The 22,668-nt window shown below is 41.9% G+C and overlaps 1 protein-coding gene across 14 annotated transcripts in view; it reads left to right on the top strand.

The window, feature by feature from the left end:
- The window catches only part of RIMBP2 (RIMS binding protein 2), a 573,825-nt gene that overhangs the window by 531,514 nt on the left and 19,643 nt on the right, over window positions 1-22,668 (top strand). For all 14 annotated transcript variants that reach the window (XR_005776163.1, XM_040416249.1, XM_040416247.1 and 11 more), the window contains one exon: window positions 14,194-14,297. Coding sequence is in view for 13 of the 14 variants with exons in the window: in XM_040416249.1 (XP_040272183.1) it covers window positions 14,194-14,297 (104 nt within the window). In the remaining variant the exon portion in view is untranslated. The remainder of the gene's footprint in view (window positions 1-14,193; window positions 14,298-22,668) is intronic.

Below are 22,668 nucleotides of genomic sequence, written 5' to 3'. Positions count from 1 at the left end.
AAGCTTTAAAAAGGATTCCAACCCTCACTAGTCATAGATACGCCTCTGCCCTGCTCCTGTCAGTATGGGCCTCACCCTTGTCAATGGTGTCTGCTAGCCAGGCACAACCTTTCATCTAATTCACAGAAACCCTCCTTTGGACGCTCTACTGTTGTTGATTCTCGGTGATCTCCCTCACTGCCTCAACGGTTACATTGAACATCTCATCCACTATAGACAAGAAATTGTTTAATTGATTCATAAGTCTAACTCCCCATCCCGTAAGGAACCAAGCCCAGGCCTTGTCAGAGCCAGAAAACAACTCCCTTCCAGCTCTCCCTGTCCTTCTTACCTCCTTCCACACCATCAGTTACTCCCAATCGGCTGCAACGTAAGATGCAGGGAAAAGCTTCACCAGGACACATGAACCTCTGGCATTAGTTGGAATTACCTTATAAGCGGCTAACCCGCATAGGAAATAGTACGGACCCGTCAACTCCACATAAGGACTTCTGACAGTCACGGGCCTCTAGTGATAACTGAATAGACTGGGGGATCGCTCCCTCAGTCTGCACGTCACACCCTTCTTTCCAGCAGATATAATCTGGTCTATGGGTGTTCTTAAAGAGATCGGGGGTTTCATTAGTAAGGTTGACTGTTATACCTTTCTCACAACTGGAGGATCCCACAAACTTATGCCCTTTACCACATCTATGGGCCGCCTAGCTGCCCGGACACCCATACAGGATTAACAAGCGAGGAGCCAGAGCTACTATTAAACCTATAGCTGATATTACCCTCTAGGAATGTATCGTTATGTGTTATCAACAAATGTCTCCTTGTGGCCCTTGCTAGTTTGAGGTGCGTTTCCCTCCCTAAAAACTAAACAAATAAATGAAAGTGATACTCTTCATTCTTTGACGTAGATGAGCAGCTTCTTGCAGTGACTGGTGTGGATCCAGTTGTCTCGTCCCTCGAACTTCAGAGAGGTTTGCGTCATCAGCAGCACCTGGTATGGCCTAAGATATCTCGGCTCTAGTCCCGTCCTTGGATGTTTCTTTAGCACGACCCAATCACCTGGTTGAATAAATACTGGTTTTTGAGTCTGGGACTGGGAGAGGCTCCCGAACCTGGTGGTGGACACCGGGTGATAACCCGTGGGGCGGCCTGGGGGCATCCCTGATGGAATAAAGGGCTACAGCGGAACATTCAGTCCATGGATCGGCCGTGATTTTTCTCTTCTTTGCAAAAGTCTGACCCAAGTACTGTCAAAGAAAAGGCAGTCGTGATGGTTCTCGACGTGATTCCCTACTGGGTTAGAAAATTGATGGACAGTTGAGAGATTAGAATGGTTAGTAAAAAAACAGAAAGAAGAGAAGCTGGATTCAACATGGTACATCGTCACAAGGTTAGATGGAGAGATGAGGGAGGGATGAGAGAGAGAGAGAAGCGACCCTGTCAGTGGTGGAGGTGGAAGTGACAGTTGGGGGACTCACTTACCTCGGGTACTCGTTGTGTTTCAGTAGGCCCGGGTTTAGTGAATCCAGCCTGTTTCAACAAAGTCAGCCCAGATAGAGCCTCCTTTGCTTCCTGCATCAGATCCCTAACCTCAGATCTCCCCTCAGGCCAGGTGTACATCACTCGGTTCTTCCGGATTGAAACGCCTTTTGTACGCCCTGCTAAATTATCACGATTGACTTTTGCAGCCACCATTGCGCTACCTCATGTACTGAGCAGCTGTCTGACCCCACAAGGGGACTATTTCTCCCCCCCCCCCGAACATGGATCTGCCACAACCCGTCCGTGGCTAACCAAGCCGTTACCAGTGTTGCTTATGTCCAGGGACACGCTTTTGACTGTATACGGAGGGTACCGCCCGGCTCCTTCTTACAGTACGTCTGTCCGACCCCGACTTTTACACAGCCTACGTCGGACAGCTAGAAATCTCGTGCACTGAGAGTGGCCTATTGCTACTCTCTATGCTATTTCCACTCCCACAGGGCCTTTAGGCCAGAGCTCCCTTTGCTGGATTCCCAGTATGCCTCCTAAAGGGCTATACACACAGCTGAGCTATGCCTGTGTTTGGCCAGCTGAGGCTACCCAATAAATGAGACCCGCTTTTCTCCAGCTCAATGTGGCTCCTCCAGTCAATCTCCTGCTGATAAAGTAAAAAGAAATACGGGGTTAACCTCTGGTTGTTAAAGAGAGAAGAGTCCTGGAGTGGAGAACTGTCACTTGGAAAAGATAAATAGAAGAAAAAAAGTATGCTAAGATCGAATATAGAACTGCAGAAAAAGGTAAATATAAAACTTGCCTCACTATACAAAGGTAAATCCTGTAATTAATCAAAAAAATACCCAAACAAAAATGACTGAAAATAAAACCGAAAAAGATGCCAAAATATGAAAAAGAAAAAAACTGAAAGAACCTGATTACAACAATAAAAACCTCAAAATAAAAATGGGTTAGTAAAAGAAAACCTGTAAAAAGGAGAGAGAAAACAATAACGTAGCCTTTTTAAGAATCAAAAACGCCCAAACAATAACATTAAAATAACACCACTGAAGCACATTCTCTAATAAAAAAAACTTCAGTTACAGGAAGTCTTGTTATACACATTGAGATTCAGTAAAAAGTTCATTTAAACCTAAAACCGAAACTCAAATACAAAAAAAAATAAAAAATTTGGAACACATACAATTGTATAGGACTGAATTAACACATCAAGTCTTGGAGGGTTTGTCTGAAACTGTAAACACTGGCAGGAGAATTTCTTCCTACCCAGTCATTGAAATGCTAATTTGCCCAGCCTCAAACCAACTTCAGATTCATTTTACCAAATAAGCCGGATTTAACATTACAAGGTCCCCAAAACCGGTTTCCAGGGAAAGGGAAAAGTTCCTCCATTTTTTTTAAATACAAACAGTAAAATGGTTTACAAAGACTTCAATAACATCTCTTCATTTCCCCTTCTCTAGCACACAAAATTAGAAACTCTGTTGAATTCCAGAAACCGATCTCTTTCCTCTCTAAGCTTCACATTTTCACATTTTAACCGTTCATATTGGGATTTAAAATCTGCTTCCTGGATCCATGACCTTGGCTGTCCCTGGCTTCTATGCCTTTACAAAGAACCATAGCTGGGACCATTACCCCACCTTGCTGATTAAACCGCTTTACTTCTAGGTGTGGTTCTGGGGTATTTAACATACCTGTGTCTGTTGCCATTAGTGACGTCACAATTTCTTGCAATGTGCTTAAATCCCCTGCATGCAAAACAACGAATAGCTTGTCTCCCTGCACAAAAACCTCTCTGGGCACATGGTGATCTGCCTTGCTGCACAACATTAACCATCCTAGCATGACTACATCCCACACTACCATCTGTATTGAGTCCTCTTACCATGGACTCATCTGAGGAATCTTCTGCCATTGTGTTAATACTTCCAACTCCAGGGTCAGACAAATTGTCCATCTCTGTCCCTGAGTCAGTTCTCCATAGACTTCTCAGACTTCTCCATACTTACAGCCCATACATTGCCTCTAACCGCAGAAACATTACTCTCTAACGGTTGTTTCAATGACTGGCTGCACTAAGCACTGAGAATGTTCAACTTCTGTCCTCCTGCAGAGAGCAGACAATTGCCTTACAGCATCCTGTGCGTGCGTCAGGCTTTCAGACAACCATTAATTTTCCTTGCGCAGCTCAGTATTACACCTCACAGTACATTCATATTCGGTGCTAGCTTCAGCTGCCTGCTGGACAAGAGTTCTCAATTTACCAAATTCCACTTTTAAATCTTCCAATTCTTCTTCCAAACTCAGCTTTAGCTTACAAGACTCGTGATATTTATCCGCTATCCACCCAGCCGCAAATATCAGAGCATACTTGCCTTTCCGTTTGCGCCATTTTCTGGTACCTATCAGGTTTGCTTCACAATTCTGAGCCTGCAGCCATGGATCAGTAGATCCCTGCATAGCTTGAAGAATGGCCGCCGTGTTCTTCAACTTTGCAACTTCTTTAAAAATGCTTTTCATTGTACAGGAATACAAACACCACAATGGTTGCTACAAAAAAAACAAAAAACACTGGTACCGATTTCTAGGAGTTGTCCCAATACTTTTGGCACACAACTACAAGCACCTCCTTTCTACACTGTAGTACCCGTATTAATTATGCCAAACAATTCTACAATTCAGTGTAACAGCCACAGATATACAAACATTAAGCAGAATAGTCAACTATAGGACAATTTCACTGCTAAACTGCCACTAATGTTCACACAATGATTCCCCTATCAGACTGGTGACTGAGCTATACCACAACCGATCACTCAGCCGATATCCAGCACAAAACTTACTAAAACAAAATCAAACTGAACATAGAAAGGTTACAAAAAGGCAAAATAACTATTCTGGACAAAACTGACATTTGAGGCAAAAACAAACAAATCGCTTTCCATAGACACCAAAACTAAAAGCTGAAAGTGAACTAGCTCAAACTAAAATGAATTCCTTGTTAAAACCTGCAGCACAAAAGTAACCAAGAGAAAAACCAAATTAAACAACACAGTTTCTCTATTCCCTGTGCCCCACCCCCGAAACCAGAGCAAACCTCCACTCTGATTTACAGGCTAACAGTATAAAAATCCTCTCTAAATGCTGTCTCTCCTGTACAAACACTAAAACAAAATGCTGCCTCTACAAACCAAAATCACCTCTTACAAAATCACAGTAACATAAAAGTTAAGAAGTTACAACAAAAAAACAACAACACGATACTTTGTACTGGTCAGCACACACATCACAATCTCACCATGCAATCTCTGTACAATCAGCTCAGATCCACCAAAAACTACACAATGGAGAAGCACTTACCTCGTCCTTACACAAAATGAGCGAAAACATTCTTTTACCAAACAGAAATTTCCTCTGACGTAGCAAACAAAATTAGTTTACTTTCTCTCCCCTTTTACCTGCTGTGCAGAGGAAAAAATCAGTCGGTTCCCTTGTTACACCTATCTCCACTTTGTTGTAGAAATTCGCATAGCACATGGACCGTTCTCCAACGAAGACCTCTGCGTTCGGCAGCTGTGTCTCCACATCCACAGGAAGATATCCACTCCAATGGTTTACCCTGACACTGAGAGACATGATGACAATACACAATATATTAAAAACACATCCTAATAAAATTTCCACAACAAGAGACCAGACTGAGCTGTGGCTCTCGCCACTGAACCTAGAACCAGGCATGGTTGTGTCTGATAATGGCCGTAACTTGGTGGTGGCTTTGGAGCTTGACAAGCTCAGACACATACCATGCCAAGCCCACGTGTTCAACCTTGTGGTTCAGCGGTTTCTGAAAACCTACCCCAATTTGCCTGAGCTACTGGTGAAGGTGCGCCACGCGTGTGCACATTTCTGCAAGTCACCGACAGCTTCAGCTGGGCTGTCAACACTGCAGCAGCGCTTGAAGTTGCCAGCTCACTGGCTGTTGTGCAACGTGAGCGCGCGCTGAACTCCACGTTCCACATGTTGGCCAGGCTTTGTGAGCAGCAGAAGGCAGTAGTGGAATACCAGCTGCAACATGGTCATCGCCTTTCCAGTCAGCTTCCACTATTCACAAGCGAAGAGTGGGCATGGATGTCTGACCTCTGTGAGGTTTTAAGAAACTTTGAGGAATCAACACAGATGGTGAGCGGCGATAATGCTATTATCAGCGTAACCATCCCACTTCTGTGTCTACTCAAACGCTCGCTGCTCACAATTAAGGACGATCCTTTGGATGTGGAAGAGGTGGAAATGAGGGAAGACATTACACAAGGTGATAGCTAGACCACCCTTAGTTCGTCTTCTCAGCGCAAATTGGACGACGAAGAGGGTGAGGAGCAGGAGACGGTTGCCTCCGCTATAGAGAGTAGTACCTATGGAAGTTTAATTCCATCTGTTCTGCGTAGGTGGGCAGAAGAGGAGGAAGAGGATGAGGAGATTGAAAGTGATCCTCCTGATGACGACAGCGAAGTCTTGCCTGTTGGTACTCTGGCACACATGGCTGACTTCATGTTAGGCTGCCTTTCCCGCGACCCGCGCGTTATACACATTTTAGACAACACGGATTACTGGTTGTTCACCCTTCTCGACCCCCGCTACAAAGAGGACTTCTCATCTCTCATTCCTCTAGTGGAGAGGACGAACAAAATGGTGCAATACCAGAGGATCCTTGTTGAAAAATTGTTCCAAAATTTCCATCTAACAACGGTGGCGGCAGAGTCCGTAGTTCCTTGGCCAACCGAGGAGAGGAGACAAGGGGAACACACAGCAGTTTCATGACACCCCGCCAGCACCCTCACCCTGATTTGCGGCCTAATGTCACAAGGAGGGAAACATTTTGGAAGATGGTGAAGGAGTAACTGTGCCTTACAACTACTGGGTGTCCAAGCTGGACACGTATCACAAACTGGCGCTCTACGCCTTGGAGGTGCTGGCCTGCCCTGCCGCCAGCGTTTTGTCTGAGCGGGTATTTAGTGCTGCTGGTGGCATTATAACAGATAAGCGTTTCCGCCTGTCAACTGAAAATGCTGACAGGTTTACTCTTATAAAAATGAACAAGGCCTGGATTGACCATGACTTCTCAACTCCACCAGAGAAAAGCGGCTGAACATAAAGGCACTTTAAATGTGTTGTTTATAATGTACTGAATACACTGTATTCCCATGCACTCCTTCCACCACAAACAAGGGTTTATGGTTGAATCTTCCTTTTCTCATCCTCCTCCTTCTCTTCCATCATATAAACCATGCTTATTCGTCACATATAATGCCCTCGCATATATGCCCTTCGCATATAATGTTTTACAGGGTCAGCTCACATGCAGGCCCTCACATATAATTTTTTAGAGGGTCAGCTCAGCTGCAGGCCCTCGCATATAATGTTTTAAAAGGTCAGCTCAGCTGCAGGCCCTCGCATTTAATTTTTTAGAGGGTCAGCTCACCAGCAGGCCCTTACCTACAATCTTTTACAGGGTCAGCTCACCTTCAGTCCCTCGCATATAATTTTTTAGAGGGTCAGCTCACCAGCAGGCCTTCACCTAAAATCTTTTATTGGGTCAGCTCAACAGCAGGCCTGCACATAAAATCTTTTACAGGGTCAGCTAACCAGCAGGCCCGCACCTCAAATCTTTTACAGGGTCAGCTCACCAGCAGGCGCGCACCTCAAATCTTTTACAGGGTCAGCTCACCTGAAGGCCCTTGCATTACATTTTTTAGGGGGTCAGCTCACCTGCAGGCCTGCACATAAAATCTTTTATAGGGTCAGCTCACCAGCAGGCCTTCACCTACAATCTTTTATTGGGTCAGCTCAACAGCAGGCCTGCACATAAAATCTTTTACAGGGTCAGCTGACCAGCAGGCCCGCATCTATTAGCGTTTTCAACTGAAATCTTGTCCACTTTTTGTGAGGAACCCAGGAAGGAGGGATATAAAAGGCAGCTAACACCCTATGCAAGCATTACCACTGAGGAAGGAGTAAAGCAACACTCCGAAACGCGTTTGGTGCTCAATTTATTGACTTGCATAGTGGGGACATAACTATAACCCACACTTACAGGATCGAGGAAGAGGCAAGCATCCAATCTTGCTGCACCCGAAAAAGGTCCATTAAATGTGCGTGACTCGATTACTATAGTGCCTGGGTTAACTATCGAATCTGTGTTCGAAAGCTACAACATGTGGGACGCCGAAGATTAAGTCCGATATTTTACAGCGGAATACTTGACTATTGCTACAGTGCCGATTAACAGAAGGCCGTGAATAAGCTAAGTAAAGATTCCCGATTATTTATTTGTTGAAGATTGTTCCCTGTGCCGATTTTAACACCATTTGAAAATGTGGGACGCCACAAAATGGTTTTAATCTAGACGGCCTAAGACTATACGATTATTTAATAGAAAATATCGAAAGTTCCCACAATTGCAGAATTAGGACACTAATCTGCTTATAACGTTGACCTGCGTTTTTTGTGGTATTGGACATTTTATTTGAAACCTCCCCTCCGTATTTTACACACATTGACATTGCTCGTTGATTTCCATTGTATGTCGTACTTGTTTTTATGATATGTTTTATGGTGTGTTGATATTGCTGTTTTTATTATTTTGATTGCCTATTTTAGACATGTTCAATAAATCGTTATTGTTTGGACTTCCATGATTCGATGCGACTCCATATGCTGAGTGCCCTTCTACATTTCTTTACTTCATATTATCCTACCTCTTGATTTGGGTGCATCAATTGCAGTTTGAGCACCATAGTAATCCTAAAGCAGGGTGAGCCACTAGTAGTAACTGTTCTCTGTGTTGAGAACTACAATTTGCAGGGGTTTCCTACAGATTATATAAATGGCATATAAATAACAAATATATTGTAGATATGAAATTTAAAATTTACAAAATGAAAAAGGAAGATTAGACTAGAGACAAATTTACATCTTTAGACTGACTGCCATGTGTTAACTGAAGCCTACCACAAGTTTACTAGAAAGTCAGAAGAGCTGTTCTTTGATAACAAGCAGCAAAGGCACCACTGAAATTAATCATCAGGTAATTGCCACATACAGTATATTGCAAGTCAATTGCACCTCAAAGACGAGGTTCAGAATCTTCTCTAAGGCCACTTTCTTAAAGCAAGCATCAGTATTTGTATTAGTATTTGTAAGCCAAAACCAACCATAAGTGGGTCCAAAATATGTAGGAGGTACAAATATTTCCCTGATAATTTGCTTTGTTTAGTTTACACTTCTGAATTTGACTTACATACTCTGACTAGAGATGAGCGAATAGATTTTACACAAATTCCATGCAAGTTTCGCAAAAATTCAGGTCAAATCTGAATCCGAATTTTTGGCAATTCGATTCGGGACAGGAAAGAAGAAGGAGGATCACAGATGGTGTGTGTATACACACCCGCAAGCACTTGCTGCCAAAACCTTTCTCATTTTAACACAAAAATCTTAGTCCTGTTTATTTTTAAAGAGGTTGTTCGTTACCACCAGCAGGTATAAGATTACCCATAGCCATATATGGGGCTGTCACATTAAAATGACTAAATCCTGAAATAAGTTGCATATAGACCTAGGAGACCACAGAGTGTCATCCACAAGTTTTAAGGGCAATTAGAGCTCTTTAAATTCAGGGCGAATTTATTTGGACTTGAATTGAACCACCTAACTGATTCAGCCAAATCGAGTTTTTTAAGAAATTTGCTCATCTCTCTGACCAAAATGCTTTACAGTGTGATTAAAGCCGCAGGAATTAGGAACAAAGCAATGAATGGAATGTTTTAAAAAAAGACTTTAACACAAGTTTGCTATAGCAAAATTTAATAATTTACTTGTTAATAGTTAACCATTACAAAACTGATAGATAGTGAGAAGTGATCCGACACTGTTATGTACATTTCATTTGGTGCTCAGATACCCACAAAGGTGTGCGTGAATGAAAATCAAACAAATTCAGCAGTCACATCAGAACCAGTCATATAACTACTGCACTCTTCCAGAGCTTCTGATATTCTTTAAAATCTTTTTAAGTATGGGCTCAACATGTTCCTGCATATAATGAAAAGTTAAAGGAGTTCTCTAGGCTTTAAAAAAATATGTCCACCACCTGCCCTGTTGTGGGAAGAGACTTCTGCCAGTACTTTTACTCCTTCCTCAGGTCCACCAATTCCTCTGTTTCCACAGTGTTCACACTGCCTGCGGGCTCTTCCGCTCAGGTCCTGGCTGGATGTTCCTGCATATAGTGGAAAGTTAAAAGAGTTTGGCCAGTACTTATCCCTCCACCAGGGCTGCCAATTCTGCTGTCTCCACAGTGCTCCCACTGCCTGCGAGATGTTCCTCTTAGGACCCATCTGGATGTGTTCTCTGGTCTTCCTGTTCAGCTGCATATACAGTGTATGCAGCTGAAAAAGAAGACTCAGTACATGCAGCTGAACAGAAAGAGCGAAAGAGTCCGCAGGCAGTGTAAGTGCAACGGAGATGGCAGAATCGTTTACCCACAACAGGACAGGAGGAGGACAGATTTTTAACCCCTTAAGGACACATGACGTACCGGTACGGCATGTTTCCCGAGTCCTTAAGGACACATGACGTACCGGTACATCATGTGTTGTTCCGATCACCGCCACCCGGCGGGAGGTGATCGATTGCAGCAAACCGCAGGTCAATTCAGACCTGCGGTTTGCTGCGCTTTCTGCAGTTTCTGATCCCCGCAGTCCCTGACCGCGGGGATCAGAAACTTCAATATGCCGAGAATATCGATTTTTCACCCCCCCCTGCACCCCTGAATTATTTTATGCCGGCAGGTGGTGCAGGGGGGGGGGGGTTGCAGGCGGTGCAGTGGTTATACCAGAGTGTCAGCACATTGCTGACACTCTGGTATAAACGGCTGACATCTGTGCTGTGATGTCAGCCGTTTAACCCTTTCCATACCACAGTCCGTACGGACCGCTGTATGGAAAAGGTTAACAGTCAGGGAGCTCCCTCCCTCTCCCATTGGGGGCTGCTGTGCCTTTGCAGCCCCCAGACAGGATGGTGTCACAGAGGGAGGGAGCCCTCCTCCTTCCCCTTCCCCGTCTGCTCAGTTGTGGCCACAACTGAGCAGACGGGGAAGGTTCCCATGGCAACAGGACGCCTTCTCAGGCATCCTGCTGTCCATGGGGCTGAACAGATCTGTGCTAAAGGCATAGATCTGTTCAGACACAGTGTAAGTAAAATACAGTACAATACACTATATAGTGTACTGTACTGTATTATACAGACATCAGACCAACTGGATCTTCAAGAATCAAGTTTGTCTGGGTCAAAAAAAAGTTAAAAAAAAGGGAAAAAAGTAAAGATAAAAAAAAAATACATTTATCACTGAATAAAAAATAAATAAACTACACATATTAGGTATCGCCGCGTCCGTAGCGACCTGATCTATAAAACGGTCATGTTACTTTCCCCGCACGGTGAACACCATAAAAATAAAAAAATAAAAAACTATGAGGAAATTGAAATTTTGCCCACCTTACTTCCCAAAAAAGGTAATAAAAGTGATCAAAAAAGTCGCATGTACGCCAAAATAGTACCAATCAAACAGTCATCTCATCCCTCAAAAATCATACCCTACCCAAGATAATCCCCCAAAAACTGAAAAACTATGGCTCTTAGACTATGGAAACACTAAAACTTTGTCAGATGTCAGATGAATGTTGTAAATAACAAAAAACGGTGCCTAAAAAGCAATTTCTTGTTACCTTGCCTCACAAAAAGTGTAATATAGAGCAACCAAAAATCATATGTACCCTAAACTAGTACCAAAAAAAAATTTTTAAATGAAAAGTGAAATTTTTAAATTGTATCTCTATTTTCCATTAAATCTTGTGCGACACCTAAAGGGTTAACAAAGTTTGTAAAATCAGTTTTGAATACCTTGAGGGGTCTAGTTTCTTAGATGGGGTCACTTTTATGGAGTTTCTACTCTAAGGGTGCATCAGGAGGGCTTCAAATGGGACATGGTGTAAATAAACCAGTCCAGCAAAATCTGCCTTCCAAAAACCATACGGCGCACCTTTCCCTCTACGCCCTACTGTGTGCCAGTACAGTAGTTTACAGCCACATATGGGGTGTTTTTGCAAACTACAGAATCGGGGCAATAAATATAGCATTTTGTTTGGCTGTTAACCCTTGCTTTGTTACTGGAAAAAATTGATTAAATTGGAAAATTTGCCCAAAAATCTAAATTCTGAAATTTTATCACCATTTGCCATTAACTGTTGTGGAACACCTAAAGGGTTAACGACATTTGTAAAATCAGTTTTGAATACCTTGAGGGGTGTAGTTTCTATAATGGAGTCAAACCTGAAGTGGTCCCTAAAAAGTGGGTTTTCGAAAATTTCTGAAAAATTTCAAGATTTGCTTCTAAACTTCAAAGCCTTGTAACATGCCCCAAAAATAAAATATCATTCCTAAATTGATCCAAACATATGGGGAATGTAAAGTAATAACTATTTTTGTAGGTATTACTATGTATTATAGAAGTAGAGAAATTGAAACTTGGAAATTTGCAATTTTTTTAATTTTTTTGTTAAATTTGGTATTTTTTTCTAAATAAAAAAGATTTTTTTTTACTTCATTTTACCAGTGTCATGAAGTACAATATGTGACGAAAAAACAATCTCAGAATGGCCTGGATAAGTCAAAGTGTTTTAAAGTTATCACCACTTAAAGTGACACTGGTCAGATTTGCAAAAAATGGCCTGGTCCTTAAGGTGAAATAAGGCTGTGTCCTGAAGGGGTTAAAAGCTTGGAGAACCCCTTTAAGAAATAAGTACTTAGCGCTAAATACATATTCTTAAAGGGGTTATCCCACGAAAAATATTCAACAGTTTTAAACCAGTAATCAACATAGATATGGATCCCTAATCAATGTATAAAATTATTCCATTTTTTCAAATTTTCAGGTGATTATTCGAATAAATATTCATAGAAATACTTTCACTAGTATTATTAGTTTGTTTGTACACTTGTAAGATATTTGAAGTCAAGTGAAAAGTGATTCCTTAATATAACCGGTCTCTTATAAGCTTCAATCTATGAATAAGCAAAATGTGCCGAGTCGAGGGCTTACCGTCCAGCTAAAAGACCGCCGGGTAAGATTACACTGACTCCATACAAGCGATCGCTTTTCTATTAAACACAGCGGGACGCCGCTGTATGCACTAGTAGCTATTTCAATATTTACTTGAACTATTGAAAGCTACATTGCTTGGAACTTTGGACACTTACGCACATGTGCTGATACTATGTTGCAGGCTTACTAAATTGCAGCTTGTCACTATTCCTAACAGGAGAACTTTTTGCTTATTCATAGATTGAAGCTTATAAGAGACTGGTTATATTAAGGAATCACTTTTCACTTGACTTCAAATATCTTACAAGTGTACAAACAAACTAATAATACTAGTGAAAGTATTTCTATGAATATTTATTCGAATAATCACCTGAAAATTTGAAAAAATGGAATAATTTTATACATTGATTAGGGATCCATATCTATGTTGATTACTGGTTTAAAAACTGTTGAATATTTTTCGTGGGATAACCCCTTTAAGAATATGTATTTAGCGCTAAGTACTTATTTCTTAAAGGGGTTCTCCAAGCTTTTAACCCCTTCAGGACACAGCCTTATTTCACCTTAAGGACCAGGCCATTTTTATACATTGATTAGGGATCCATATCTATGTTGATTACTATTTAATATAATTTTAACATTATTGTAGGACTGTCACTTCGCTTTTATCTGCTGCTTTATTGAACTTCATCGTATTTTATATCTATATTATTGTGCAATAAAGATCCCTTTACTTAAGAGAGTGCCCCACTTCCATTTTTATAATTATCCTACTTTTTCAGATTGGGTGTTGTCTGTCAGTGGGTGCACCTCTGTTGGATCCCCACCTCATTCTAGTGCGACATTATTTTATATTTATAGTTTTTAAACCAGCACCTGGATCTTAATACTTTTGTGATTGCATGTATTTTAAAATTTTGCATCACCACTTTAAGTTATTCAATAAAATGTATCTGTATAGCGCCACCTACTGTTTTTTTTCTCATATTTATTTGACCTGTTCACTAAGGCCGCACATGCTCAGACTCAGCCTTCAACTGCCTCCTGAACTGTGATAGGGAGAGCTAAGACACTCCCCTTGAGCTGTCAGCTTGATATAAATCTAGCAGAGCAATAAATATGGAGATCTCTGGATCCATGTGAGGTACAGGGCTGGATCCAGCTTTGTTAGAAAGAGGTTGCCATGTACTACGGTATATGATGTCTGATTTTAATTTCTTACATTCGTCATGGTATAGCCCCTTTAAATATGATGCAGCCCAGAGAGCAAAGTGGTACAGAAAGTGATATTTAACTGTGTTGATACATTAGTTGATGACATCGTATGACTCATGCTGAAGGGACCATCTTATTATGAGGTACTTTAAGAAGAAAGATCCAGTGTGTTGCAGAGAACTGTCATCAGTGCCCATTTCAGCTTTTATCTTCACTTTGTGGTCTTTTGTCCAGTTTGTTTGTTTGATCAAATATTTAAATGAAAGCCGAATGAATTAAGACTTGTTGTGCAATTTAAATTTATGAACTATTTTTTATTGGTACAGAACGAAACAGGAGAAGTGGGAGGCAACACTCTGTTTCTACAAGAAGAATGGTTGCTTTGTATGACTATGACCCAAGGGAGAGCTCGCCTAATGTTGATGTTGAGGTAAAGCATTCAATAATTCTGAGCCCACTTTTAGAAGAAAAAAAAAATTATGAATACTTTTAGGCTACATTCACACCACCAAGTCTATGGAGCTATTCACATAGTTGTTTTTTAAACGGTCAGTGAATACCAGCCGTAAAGAAACTGGACCCTATTAAAATCGACGAGCCTATTTTTAACAGCCATATAGACAGGAGTGCACCTGTCTAACGGCCATTAAAAACAGGTACAACGGTCTTTCAGGAGTTAGAAGTAAAAAAAAAGAATTACTGTATCTACTTAAATGTGTGGGTACACTCACTTCTCAAACTCAGCAGTAGAAACTGAGCTTCCACTTGAAAGTCAGGTCATGCTGCAAACAGTGTATGGTGAGGGTTTGAGGAGAGAGTGCCCCCATGCATTCAGGTTGATGAGGTGTGTATTTTATTTTATTTACATATTGGCACTGGTGCATCCATTTTCGGACAGCCAGAAAATGGATACGCAAATTGTTTAAAAATGGCCATAAAAAACTGATAGTGTGTCCATTTTTAACAGACTTTTTTTTCCCATTGTCATGTGGATGTAACCTTGAAGTGAATTCTTACCTAGTCCCTGTGCTTCACAGGTCCTCTTACTGGCCACCTCTACTCTACTGTGACAAGAGAGTGTGGGCATATGCTTATGAGTTAGGCTACTTTCACACTCGCTTTTGGTGCGGATCTGTCATAGATCTGCACAGACGGATCCATTCAGATAATACAACCGCATGCATCCGTTCAGAACGGATCTATCTGTATTATCTTTAACATAGCCAAGACGGATCCGTCTTGAACACCATTGAAAGTCAATGAAGGACGGATCTGTTTTCTATTGTGCCAGATTGTGTCATAGAAAACGGATCCGTCCCCATTGACTTACATTGTGTGTCAGAACGGATCAGTTTTTCGGTATTCTCAGAATGAAGTACCGCACACCGTTGTCGCTGGTGCTAGCAAAACACTTTGTTAGTCGTAATCTGTAGTAGAAAAAATTGCTGCACACAGCTAGTTCAATTTGCCATTGATTAGTGAAATGTATTATTTACAATTATTTCATGTTGCATACATGATCCAGTGGATGCCCATATATCTCAGTATTATTGCATGAGTACCGTACGCTTCGGCCTGTTTCGGCCTTCTTCAGCGGTATACGATCTATGATAATATAAATATCTTGTAAGTTACAAGAAATATGGACTGGATGTTTAAGAACTGCAAACATGTATTACATAAGGGTTGATGTTAATCATGGAAAAAAAAATATATATACATCAAATAATTGAAAATTCTTAGTTAAACTACATAGGTACACCAGAAGGGGGTGCTAAACACTCATAAAGGTAATTTCTCCTTAGTGGGGAATATTGTGAGGAGAAATAATACAGAAGATATTCCAGAGGCATCAATGGTTACTGGTTACTCAGTATCACAGAATAACATAAGGATCAGGCATGAGGTAACAGGCATCTAAGGTATATGATCGGTTCATATAAAAGGAGTTTACCTGGCAGTGACGGCGGGCAGGAACGCTGGATCACAGGTGAATATCCTGTGCGCGCTTTCCTTTAAATGTATGGGCTATTGCGAGGTCTCCAGTGCGTGACCCGGAAGTAACGTGATCGCGGCGACGCTACGCTGCGTTCCACCTGCGTGTCACGCAGCCTCCGAGCCACTGGGAGGCGTCGGGTTCGGCGTCCGGAAGTCACATGGCCCAGGCGACGCAGCGCTGCGTTCCACCTGCGTTCCAAGTGGCTCCGGCTTCCGGCCCGGCGTCTGTAAGTCACATGGGGCAATAGATAGAATGGCTGCCACATATTGATCGCCTGATCATATATTTTCTGAGATCTACAGATTTATATAATGAAATAAATGCTATAAAATAAAGGAGATTATGTTAATAATGGTATTAGTAATTTTAAATGACATAACAGGGGAAATGATTAATAGAATAGACACTATGGGGAGAATTTAGCAGTATATCGGCATTATATTGGAAAACTGAAAATAAAACTGGAAATAAAATAAAAATATTATATATAAAAAGATTTTTTTTTTATCATGAACAGTGGTGTTAGTGTGATATAACAAAGGGGTCTAATGGGAAGGGAGGATGATATCTCACCAAACTAGATGTAGGTAAATATCAGCGAGTTTGTAAAGGAAATGGAAAACAAATTAGTTACAAATCGGTTGCATATAATACAGTGCAGTATATACTTAAGCGTTTAATAAAAGAAGTCACATTCCCGATTTAAACCGTTTGGTGATAAAGTTCCGAGTTTATGGATCCAATAGGCTTCCTTCTGTCTAAGCAACAAAGTCCGGTTACCGCTTCTTGGTAAATCCACTTGCTCTAGTATTTGGAACCGTAATTGCGATACACAATGGTTTTTTTCTTTAAAGTCTTGTGGGACGGGTAACATGGTTTGTTCTTCACTGGAAAATGAAACCTACTTTAAAACGTAACTTTTATATAGGATATTAATAAAAATAAATCCCACAAAAAAATATATATATATACACTCACCTAAAGAATTACCGTATTTATCGGCGTATAACACGCACTGGCGTATAACACGCACCCTTCATTTTAAGAGAAATTTCAGGAAAAAAAATTAAATTTCAAATTGTACTGCTATGGGGTGGGGGGATCTGTGGATGGAACTGTTATGGGGGGGATCTGTGGATGACACTGCTATATGTCATCCACAGATCCCCCTCATAACAGTGTCCATTTCAAATTGTACTGCTATGAGGTGGGGGGATCTGTGGATGGAACTGTTATGGGGGGGATCTGTGGATGACACTGCTATATGTCATCCACAGATCCCCCTCATAACAGTGTCCCCCAATACACCGGGCCTCTGCTCACCGAAGTATTTATAAACGTGAATCCTTATCCTGTTATTAAGCTGCCCTCTCCCATGTTCCCATGTTCCCCTGTATCCCCACAGCACTTACGATTCATTCACACGCTTCCATAGCAGGCAGGGCGGATGGCAGCAGTAACGTCACTCACTGACGTCGCGCGTCTGCTCCGCCTGCTTCATTCATAAAGGGGGCGGAGCAGGCGCTCAACGTCAGTGAGTGACGTTACTGCTGCCGTCCGCTCTGCCTGCTATGGGAGCTTAAGTAAGTGCTATGGGGATACAGGGGGGACATGGGAACATGGGAGAGGGCAGCTTAATAACAGGATAAGGATTCACGTTTATAAATACTTTGGTGAGCGGCGGGGCCCGGTGTAAGAGTACAGTGACTGCACCGGGCCCCGCCCCTAGTTACGGACTCCAGCCCCTCCTCTCTCCCGGCTCATACAGCGCAATGAATATCGGCGTATAACACGCATACATGATTTGCCCCCTATTTTCAGGGGGAAAAAGTGCGTGTTATACGCCGATAAATACGGTATTAGGAACACCATACTAATACGGTGTTGGACCCCCTTTTGCCTTCAGAACTGCCTTAATTCTACATGGCATTGATTCAACAAGGTGCTGATAGCATTCTTTAGAAATGTTGGCCCATATTGATAGGATAGCATCTTGCAGTTGATGGAGATTTGAGGGATGCACATCCAGGGCACGAAGCTCCCGTTCCACCACATCCCAAAGATGCTCTATTGGGTTGAGATCTGGTGACTGTGGGGGCCATTTTAGTACAGTGAACTCATTGTCATGTTCAAGAAACCAATTTGAAATGATTTCGAGCTTTGTGACATGGTGCATTATCCTGCTGGAAGTAGCCATCAGAGGATGGATACATGTTCTCATTCTGTTTACGCCAAATTCGGACTCTACCATTTGAATATCTCAACAGAAATCGAGACTCATCAGACCAGGCAACATTTTTCCAGTCTTCAACAGTCCAATTTTGGTGAGCTCGTGCAAATTGTAGCCTCTTTTTCCTATTTGTAGTGGAGATGAGTGGTACCCGGTGGGGTCTTCTGCTGTTGTAGCCCATCCGCCTCAAGGTTGTGCGTGTTGTGGCTTCACAAATGCTTTACTGCATACCTCAGTTGTAACGAGTGGTTATTTCAGTCAACGTTGCTCTTCTATCAGATTGAATCAGTCGGCCCATTCTCCTCTGACCTCTAGCATCCACAAGGCATTTTTGCCCACAGGACTGCCGCATACTGGATGTTTTTCCCTTTTCACACCATTCTTTGTAAACCCTAGAAATGGTTGTGCGTGAAAATCCCAGTAACTGAGCAGATTGTGAAATACTCAGACCGGCCCGTCTGGCACCAACAACCATGCCACGCTCAAAATTGCTTAAATCACCTTTCTTTCCCATTCTGACATTCAGTTTGGAGTTCAGGAGATTGTCTTGACCAGGACCACACCCCTAAATGCATTGAAGCAACTGCCATGTGATTGGTTGACTAGATAATTGCATTAATGAGAAATAGAACAGGTGTTCCTAATAATTCTTTAGGTGAGTGTTTATATGTTTCAGATGACTGCAGATGATTATCTAGCGGAGTGTTTTTTCAAGGGTATGCAGGACCTAGGAACAAGTGATAATATTTGTTATTACTCTAAATTGCTTATAACCACTCACGGTTTTGATGCGCAGTATTTAGGATGTCTGTGCTGGATCCACGATCTCGGATTCCAAGGCTGCTGGTTCCTTTGTCAGGTTATAGGCATGGCCCTTCCACTGCAGAGAATATTCCGAAAATGTTCAGGATGGAAGCAGGGAAGTGAGAGATAATATCCCTATAGTGCTAAAATGGCCCTGCCTAAAAGTGGCGAAATCCCCTGCCTAACTGCGGGAGAATCACCCCCTAATAGAGCGACCCCACTTATCGGTGGCTGACCCTAGATACCTGACCCTATGAAAACTTCTTTCTCCCAAAACAAACAATTCCCGACGCTTTTCCTCTGTCACGTATGATGTGACAGAATCATCAGGGGATAAACAGATGAAAAAATGGCCTAATAGCCCCTAGCTAGATAGCTTTTGCTGGTCCTCCCAGATGTAAATGTGCAGTCCAGATAGATGTCCGGTACTGCTGCTTTAAATACCCCAAACTATTAAGATGAACCCCATACCGGTGTGTAGAATTGGCGTGAGTTCCAAGGAAGAGCTAAAGCGGAGACATCTTCCGCCGGATGTCGAGCCGTGGACCGCAAAAAACTCATCAGAACGCGTCCCGGAAGTGCGTCCAGCCAGTATCAGGGCATGCATCCTATCTATGGAGCGCGTCTAGTACGCACGTCCGGGCGCTGGTCGATAGCGGAGGTACGTCCACAGGAAGTAGACGCACACTGCGGCACGCTTGGAACGCATCTGGACAGCAAACCGGATACCCAAGCCGACCTATTTTGGATTATACAGGCCCGGTACTAATTCTTATGCCCAATACCAAAATAAAAACACTGCAATGGATCTTAATTTATAATTGGTACATTATTCCAGTAAACAATTCTCTATTTGCATATTATTATTCCAGATTTATCACCGGGGGTTATTTTCAGGTATTAAAGAACAGGGGATGGCCATTATCTAAATACATATTCATGGGAATGGTGTTTTTAAAGGGAAGGATGATTAATTACTCAGTTTCATCAAATTATCCATTGATAACCTTATTCACCACAGATCAAGTTTATTAGACCTTTTACGGTCAGATATTAGTCATTACTCTGACAGATCGGTTCATATTTTATACACAGGGGTCTCTTGGTGTGCTCCGAAAAAATATATTGATGCACTGAGGGATCAGCCAAAGCATCCAAAGGAAAGCATCTCATTGAGGCCCAGAGGGTTTGTTCTAGCCTAATGGTGGACTTATGTTTACTGATCCGATCCCGGACATGTTGTATTGTTTCACCAACGTACGCTAGTCCGCATGGGCATTTAAGTAAATATACCACATAGCTTGAGTCACATGTGAAAAATCCTTTCACAGGAAATGATCGTCCGGTGTGTGGATGAGTAATGTATTCGCCTTTGATTACATTTGAGCACTGTGCACAATGAAGGCAGGGGAAGGTTCCCCGTCGCTGGCTCCTAAGAGATAACTGTTTAGGTAGTTTTGTAAAACTGCCAATATCTGCCCTGACCAGTCTATCTTTAATATTCTGTGGTCTTTTATAGCATGTCAAGGGTGGTTGGTGAAATTCCTCAATTGTCGGGTACGCTTTTGTAAGTAATGGCCAATGTTTCCTCAGAGTTTGATGGATTTTGGGTACAAGGAGATGATATGTGGTGACACATGATATACGTTTTGTGATGTTAGTGCGGGGTAGACTTACTTGTTGCATATCGGTTCTGGCTGTGTCCAGAATATGTTGTGGATATCCCCTTTCTTGAAATTTACATATCATCCCATCTAATCTTTCCTTTCTAGTCTCGTCGTCAGATACTATTCGATTTACACGTATAAATTGGGATTTAGGTAGTGCATTTTTAGTGGCTCTGGGATGACAGCTGTCATAATGAAGAAGGCTGTTACGATCAGTTGGTTTTTGGAACAGGTCTATTGTGATATTACCTCCTGCGTCAAGTCTAATTGTTGTATCAAGAAAACTAATTTCTTCCTGGCTAATGTGTTTCGTGAAGCTCAGTTCTGGATAGACCTGGTTCAGGTCCTGCACGAAATCATGAATGGTGGACATGGGGCCCCTCCATATGCAAAAGACATCGTCAATAAATCTAAGCCAAATTATGGAAAATTTATTGAATAAGGGATGTGTGTAAACAAATTCTTCTTCAAATGTCATCACGTACACATTTGCATATGGAGGGGCCACATTGGAGTGCCTCTTTTCTGACCATAAAAGGTATCCCCAAACATAAAGACATTTTTGGTCAATATTATCTCTAATAATTTGAGACAAAATTCTTGTTGTGTAACCTCCAATGCCGAGTGTGTACGTAGTAATTTAGCAGTTGCTCTTATGCCTTTCTCGTGTTCTATTGACGTGTAAAGACTATTTACATCAAGCATCAATAATGTACAATTCGGTATTTTGTCTAATCTCTGTATCTTGGATAAAAAATCTGAGGTATCTAGTATGAAGGATTGTGAGTTTTTGATAAGCGGTGTAAGGATTTTTTCTATGTAGATGGCTAATGGTGAGAAGATGGAATCCGTGGAGGCCACTATAGGGCGTCCAGGGGGATTATTGAGATTTTTGTGGATATTTGGCAAGGTATAAAAAACTGGTATAATTGGATCATGTTTTGTAAGAAAAGTGGCTGTTTTGATATCAATGAGCCCCGAGCTGGAATGCGTTTGAATAATATTAGAAATCAGGCCCTGAATGTGTCTAGTTGGACCTTGATGTAGGACTTCATAAGTGGAACTATCTGTTAGTTGTTGCATAATCTCCCTCAGGTAGTCTGTTTTATCCGTTATAACTAAGCCTCCGCCCTTGTCAGCTGGTTTGATGATAATATCTTTGTGGTTTTGCAAAGAATTAAGGGCTATATGTTCCTCAGTGGATAGATTGTTTGTATGTTTGAACTGTCCTAGAGTGTTTTGACTAAGGATGTCCTGTATGCTTTTTTGGGCCAGGGATATAAAGGTCTCAACCGGATGTTTGTTACGTGGAGGCATAAATGAGCTTTTATTTCTTAATCCCAGTGTTTCAATAGATAATGGATTGGGTGAACTGATGGTAGTGATTGGTTTTTGCTCTGATGCGTCAAAATGGACTTTCAATCGTAATGTACGATAGAACCTTTGAAGTTCTTGTTCTAGTGTAAATGTATTGAAGTTTGGTGTCGGAGAAAATGATAAGCTTTTTTTGTGATATGTGAATCTGTGCTGGAGAAAGATTATGTGAGGAAATATTGACCACTAAGTTGTTCTCCTCACCTGGGATCTTGTTTGGATGCCGTTCCCCTTGGTCACTTTCTCCCACCTCTCCTAGTTGGCCTCTTCCTGGTCTGCCTCCTCTTCTCTGTCGTCCTAAAAAACGGGGCTGTCGTCTGTAGTTTCCAGATCTATCACTGTCTGATGAGGATCCTTGACCCGAATAGTATGGATATCTGTTGTCCCAGGATCTGTAACGCTGATTCCCTTTCCACTTGTATACAGTATCTAGTCGATAGTCTTCTGCGTCTCTTATGAATTTCTGACGTTTGGTTTGTTCCGTGATTTTTCTATAATCGTTAAGATGCTTGTCTGTTTTCTCTTTTGTTTTCTTCCACTCCTCCTCTGGCGCTGTAGATGTTAATGCCGCCTCTGTGGATGCGATCTTGTTGGACAGGTCTTGAATTGACTTCTGTAGTTGTTCAATAGTGAGCAGGATTAAGAACGGATCAGTTTGGCTCAGCAGCGTTTTGGTGTCCGCCTCCAAAGCGGAATGGAGATGGAACGGAGGCAAACTGATGCATTC

This window comes from Bufo bufo, chromosome 2 (genome assembly GCF_905171765.1).
Source record: "Bufo bufo chromosome 2, aBufBuf1.1, whole genome shotgun sequence".
NCBI classification, from domain to species: Eukaryota; Metazoa; Chordata; class Amphibia; order Anura; family Bufonidae; genus Bufo; species Bufo bufo.
Note: the sequence above shows the minus strand (reverse complement) of the source record. Positions and strands in the feature narration are given on the sequence as shown.